At 60.5% G+C, this 6,000-nt stretch overlaps 1 protein-coding gene across 1 annotated transcript in view; it reads right to left on the bottom strand.

Moving 5' to 3' along the window:
• Nucleotides 1–1,795, bottom strand: part of GABRG3 (gamma-aminobutyric acid type A receptor subunit gamma3) — a 349,817-nt gene extending 348,022 nt beyond the window's left edge. The window contains exon 1 of the mRNA XM_075708721.1: nucleotides 1,743–1,795. Coding sequence (XP_075564836.1) covers nucleotides 1,743–1,795 — 53 coding nt within the window. The remainder of the gene's footprint in view (nucleotides 1–1,742) is intronic.
• Nucleotides 1,796–6,000: the final 4,205 nt, after the last annotated feature.

A 6,000-nucleotide genomic window follows, 5' to 3' on the forward strand; every position in this document is an offset into this window, starting at 1 on the left:
GTGGTGCTGAATTGCTGATAGGAAAGGAGACAAATGACACGTCCTTTTCCGCTGCACCCGCCACAATTTTACTGGAGGCATTCAGACTGCACGTGGAAGTGAGAACTGAGTTCAGGCAGGATCAAGATTCCCATTTCAGGGAGCTGCTTCTTTAAAAATCAGTCACTAGTAAGAGTCTAAGCTCTGACAGACCTTTTAAATCCCCTCACTCTAGCAGCTTGTTTCCTAGAAAGTACCTCCAGGCGATGTAAATTCCTACCTACCTTGTAGATTAAGACTGGAGGTGCGAGAGGTTTCACGATGAATCAGACTAATGCACTAGATACGTATTTTGCAAGGTGTTTTGGTTTCCTCCTTAAGAGTTTGTTTTTTCACTTCCCTCGCTCTCGAGCGAACACAATTGCTACACCATTAGGCTCCTTGAAGGCACTTGAGGTTGCATTTTCACCTGTAGCCTTACTGACTGCCAAATTCCCAGCATATTCCTGCTCTCCACAGAAACAAGTGCAGGATGATGGCAGGCCATTCTCAAATTGGGGAGGAACAAGGACTGCACACCTTCCCCAGACTCCTCAGGGGCCGCTAGTTTTGGTCCTGGAGAAAGAGATGGGGCAGTCCATAAACTGCAAAAGAGGAAGGCTGGAAAATCCTGAGAGGTTGTGGGGAAAAGGTTTTAATTCCTGCAACACGTGTGCCCGGGACTTGCTCTGGGGACTGGCACGAAGCAGCCTCTAGTTCCTGTGGGGATTTTGGGGAGAGGTGCCCCACACTCGGGTGTGGGGCAGGCTACCGAGAAGGGGAACATGGTTAATAAATCGGGAACGGAAGGGAAGGGCAAGGAAGGGAAGGGCCTCTGAGCCCGCCTGCAGCCCGGTTTGTGGCGGATCCCGCGGGGGACGCCGAGGTGACACCTTTGCCCGCGTTATGCGGCGGGGGCCCTTCCGAGCACCCTGGACAACCACCGGGGCCGAAGGCGAGCCTGGTCCAAAAGGTGACGGCTGCGGCTGCCGGCTGTCCCCCTCCGGCCCCTCACCGCCCGCCGTTACCGAGGCGCGGCCGGGGGTCCCTTCCCGCCCCTGAGGCGGGTGCCGGGGGCTGCCGGCCCGGCCTGCCACACTCGCCCCTCCCGGCCCCCCTCCGCGGCCGCTAACGCCCGCCGGGCCGGGGCGGTTAACGGCAGCCGCCGCCGCCGGGCACCAGGGCACCCCGCGGCACCCCAGCCGGTCCCGGCCGCTGGGCTCACGCTTCCCGCCGCTGCCCTCTCCCTCCTCACGCCGGCCCAACCCGCGGAGCCCGGAGGGAAGCCGGGGCTGCCGGCCGCCCCGCGCCGTGAGGGAAGCCCGGGCAGCGCCTGGCGCCGTGCCGCCGGGCGCCGGCAGCCGCCGGAGCGGGAAAACTTTCTGCCGGGCCGGCTCGGGACGGAGCCCTCGCAGGCGACCTCCGGCTTCAGGCCTGGCCGGGAGGGACAGCGGCGGGGCCGCCGCGCTCGCAGCTCCGGCAGCGGGGCTGCAGCCGGCCGGGAAGCCAGGCGGGTCCCGGGGAGGGAGCGGGGGAAGCTGCGGTTGGAATAAAGCCCCGGCACGGCACGGCGCGGCGCGGTGTGTGCGTGGGGGGAAGAGCCCGCTGTCCTTGCCGGGCGCGGAGTATTTTGCAAACTCCGGCGAGCGGGACTCCAGCCCGCAAGCCCCGGTGCGAGGAGAGAGGAGAGGGGGTGGGAGGAGGCGAGGGGAGTGCAGACTTACCAGGCGTGAAACACTGAGAGGAGGAAGAAAACCGGCAGGAGCTTAGCGGACATGATCTGGGCAGCGCTGGCCAGGTGAGAGGTGCGGCAGGATGAGGGAAATGTTGCAGGATGTTCACATGAAAGGCAGAATGAGGCAATGAGGTGAAGCTCTCAGCCTTCCTCTGTATTCTCAGCTTTATACCCTGAAGAAAATACCCCCTTTCACACCGCTCCAGGAAGGGAGGGGGGAGCCGAAAAGAGAAAAAGAAAAAAAAGAAGAAGTGGGACGAGGGGGAAATCCTCAGCGGAGAGGCTGCCAGGGCCAGGTATAAATCAGGCTCCACGGTCTGACAGGTGTTGAGCGGGCACCGAGCTGCGGCGCTTCCCCTTTCCTGGCAATCAGTTGCCTGGAGCAGCGGCGCGGCCCCTCCCGCTCCCCCGGCTGGCGCTGGCCGTGCCCCCCGGGCTCTGCACAGCGCGGCGGAGCCCGGGCCCCGCCGGGCCGCGGGGCGGGGTGGGCCGGGCCGGGCGGAGGCCGGGCTGGGGCTGAGGGGAAGGGGTGCACCTCGCCCCCGCCCCAGCGGAGCGCCTGGCCCGCGGCCAGCCCCGCAGCGCCGCACCGGAGGGCTTGCCGGGGGCCGCCCCGCATCGGGGAGCACCTCGCCCCCGCTCCCTACCCAACAGGTACCCGCCCGCCCGGCCGGCAAGGCGGGGAGGGCGGAGGGGGGAGCAGGGAAGGGAACCCTGCCCCCGCCCCGGCGGGCGCGCACACGCACACGGGAGAGGGGGAGCAGCAAACTCGCCAGCCGCAGCCAGGCGCCAGCCGGCGGCGGGGATTTCTCCCCGCCATCACCAGCCCCATGCCCCCGAGGGGGCGGCTCCGAGAGGCTGCGGCGCCCGGCGGCAGCTTCGCCCCCCCCCCCCCCCCGCTGTTTTGGGGGGTGCCCCCACCCCCGAACCCCAGACTCACTTGCCGAATGGGGCCCCCAGGGCGCTGGAGGTCCTCTCTTCAGACGGAGGGAGAGGGACCGGCGCTGCTTCTGGTCTCGGGGTGGTCGGAATCACGGGCATCCCGATGTACATATAGACGCAGATCCATGTAATCGGCGCAGCTACAGAGAGGGACCTACAGTACAATCTTCCACAGACAGATAGACAAGGGCGAATAGACACAACGCGGCGTGTTTGTATATGCCTCTGTATCTAGCTGTATGTATGTGGAAGTTTGCATGCTCTGTACGAATGCATGGGTACGCGTATGTACGCATAAGGCATGCCTGTAGAATGTATACGCAGAGAAGAGAGGGAGATGCGGTAGACTGAGCTACTTGGATTTACGTATATATTGGGAACATTGAAATAAATGAGGATTTTCTGCTGTGAGAACTGGGGAATGTGACCGCAGCCAAGTGTATTCAGGGCAAAAATAGTTTGGGTCGGGACATCGTGTGTCTTTCAACTCCACTAAGAGCAGCACAGGTATGATTTTTAGCGACTTCAGTTCTCTCCAGGTGTGTGGAGCTTTGCACTAGGCATCAAGGTAATAAGAATATTCCCCTTCGCTTTCCGAATCGGAAATGACAAAATTTCACTTATATGATGCTAATCTGGAAACAAAAAGCTCTGGTAGAGGCGCAATGAGTGATCGTTTTGCTATGATCAGAAATCTCGAAAGCATAAATCTTTGCTTCCTCCTCCTTTAGACACAGTTTGCAGGTCTGAGGGACTCGTTTTTAATTATGACATTACATTAAAAAAAAAAAAAGTTCTGCTGGAAGATGCAATCTTGCTTTTAGAATAACTCCTACATGATGCCTAGATGAGCTGGCTGGAGAGAGTTCTGTTCCCGAAGTTATTTATTGAAGGAACGAGGCAGCTTAGGGAAAATCCGCTGTGAGCCAGGCAATTAATTCCCAGTCATGCACTTTAGGGTTTGATGGTTGGTTGGTTGGGTTTTTTTTCAACCCGAACGTCTCTTGACTAGATTATACAGCAGTTCTTTCGCGTTGACTTTGGCTAATTGCAGTTACTGTGAATTGCTAATAATCACGCGTTACAAGACTTGTGCTCTTTTCCGTCGCCAGCAGAGAAATGCAGGTGGACTCCAGACCGCCCGCTGCCTTGAGAAAATACCGGAGGGAAGGGACGGAGGGAAGGGAAAGAGGAAGGGAAGGGGGATTGCCTGGATTTCACCAGAAATAGCTACGTGAAAGCGCTCCTTCCTTCAGGCGCGGGCCGGTTAAGCGGCAGGCCGACCCGCTGATGCGAAGTTTGCAGAAAGACGGGCGCCGTGGGGCGTGCGGGAGGCGGGATGGGGCGAGCGGGGGGGGGAGCCGCCGCCTCCCAGCCGCGGGAGAAACTCCCGCCGGTGCCGCTGCCGGGGGTCCCGGCGGCAGGGCTGCACCGCAGCTCGCTGCGGCCAAGAGCGTTTTCAGGCACCCGAAGGTTTTCCGGGGGCTGGTGCTTATGGCAATGCTCATGCTCCGAGGTCGCGGTACCCGCGTCCCGGCTCGCTGTGCCTGCGCCTTTGGAAAGCGAGGACGGGCAGCGCCCTGCGAACAAAGAGGGGTTTCGCCATCGCCAGCTCCCCCCGCGCTGGCCACATATATGAGAATGTGTGTATTCACACACACACACACACAAAGTCGAGTAAATAAAAGCCTAACCCGTGCCCGGCGCCCCTGCCCGGGAGCCCGGCAGCGCAGCTGGGGCGATGCCGCAGCAGTGGCGGGCGGAGCGGGCTGCGGCCGGCCCGGCCGGGGGGCTCTGCCGGCAGCGGTTTGGGGCGGGGGCGGCCGGGCGGCGGCAAGGGGCCGCCTTCCCCTCTGCCAGCGCCCGGGTGGGCGGCGTAAGTAGGCCAGGTGGTACCGTGGCAAAACCACGCGGGGAAGAGACACCCCGGCGGCGATCTGCAAAGAGCGACGGCGAGCCCCGGTCCAGCGCCGCCTCCCCGGCCGGGCAGCCGGGCGCCCGGCAGCCCTGCACCGCGGGGACCCCCGGTCCCCTCCTCCCTGGGCCGGCGGTGGCTTCCCCGCAGCGGCGGCTCCGCCCGGCCCCGCTCCGCCTCTTCCCACAGCCCGCCCGGCCGCCGCGTCCCTCCCTCGGCGCCTCCTGCCGCGGCGGCGGGATCCTCTGGCGGCGGCTGCGGGAAGCGCGGCGGGACGGGGCGGGACAGGGTCGTGCCCCCAGCCTCGGCCAGCGGCAGAGCCCTCGGTTGCCCCCGTTCGGTGAGCGTGTGCCGTTACCGGCGCTGCATGCGGTCAAGTCACCCAGCCCCCTGGGAAAACCCTCACGGCGTTAGAGTGCCCGCTCCCCCCGTCCTTTGCAGCGTGACAGCAAGCCCCGAGGCTCGAGTGGAGCTTTGTGGTTCATTAACTATCGCCTCCTTCTCCTCAGGCTGCCAGGAAAGAGAAAAGGTGATGCTGAAGATTTTCTTTCTGTTGTCCTCGGTGGGCTACGTGTTAACGCCAAAGGAATACTTCAGCACCACTCTTTATTATACCTCATCCCTCGGTCATTTCTACTTTTCCTCTTTTCTTCATATTCACACGCTTTTCTCTTAAGCACGTTTGCTGCCTTTGCTGAGCCTTTGCAAATTGTGTATTCAGGTAAGGCTCATGATTATCCAGCACATGCTTTAACAAAAGAACATTTTATCGCATCCTGTAATAATACTAAAATGTTTGTATTCTTTAGTGCAATAAAACGGATCCACATTTTAACTTACCTTTCACTGTATTTTCACAGAGGATGGCTATCTTTTCAACCCGAGGGATACCAAAGGGATGCCCCTGTGGTATTTCTTGTGCGGGGGTGAGGGGGAAGTAAGAGCCTCCAAAAGCAGCCGTGCGGGGAGCTAGTTACCATAAATAAGAGGGGAAATGGCAGAGGGAGGGAATGGGGCTCACAGATCAAGTTATCTCACTTGCTAGAACTAGGTGCTCCCTTTCTAGCACTGAACGGGTTCCTGAAACTGGGCACCTGAACTTTTCTGTGATTAAATGTTGAAGGAGAGTCCTCACCGGTGGCTTTCCTGGCATCCCAGTGACTGAGGCTGCCACCTACACCACAGGCAGAACAGGAGGGAACTGGGGCTGCTCTGAGACAAAGAGGGAAGGGGTTGGAACCTGTCTCCTACAGCTCCTGGAGTCCTCCAGCTGGAGGCTTATTACAGATTTATTAGAGACTAGGGCCAGTTTATGTTGGCTGAAGGTCGCTGTCGCTCCCGCTGGAAGCACTCTGCTTTGTACAAATAATTAAATCGGCCTTGAGGTAGG

The sequence above is a fragment of the Pelecanus crispus genome, chromosome 1, assembly GCF_030463565.1.
Source record: "Pelecanus crispus isolate bPelCri1 chromosome 1, bPelCri1.pri, whole genome shotgun sequence".
Taxonomy (NCBI): domain Eukaryota; kingdom Metazoa; phylum Chordata; class Aves; order Pelecaniformes; family Pelecanidae; genus Pelecanus; species Pelecanus crispus.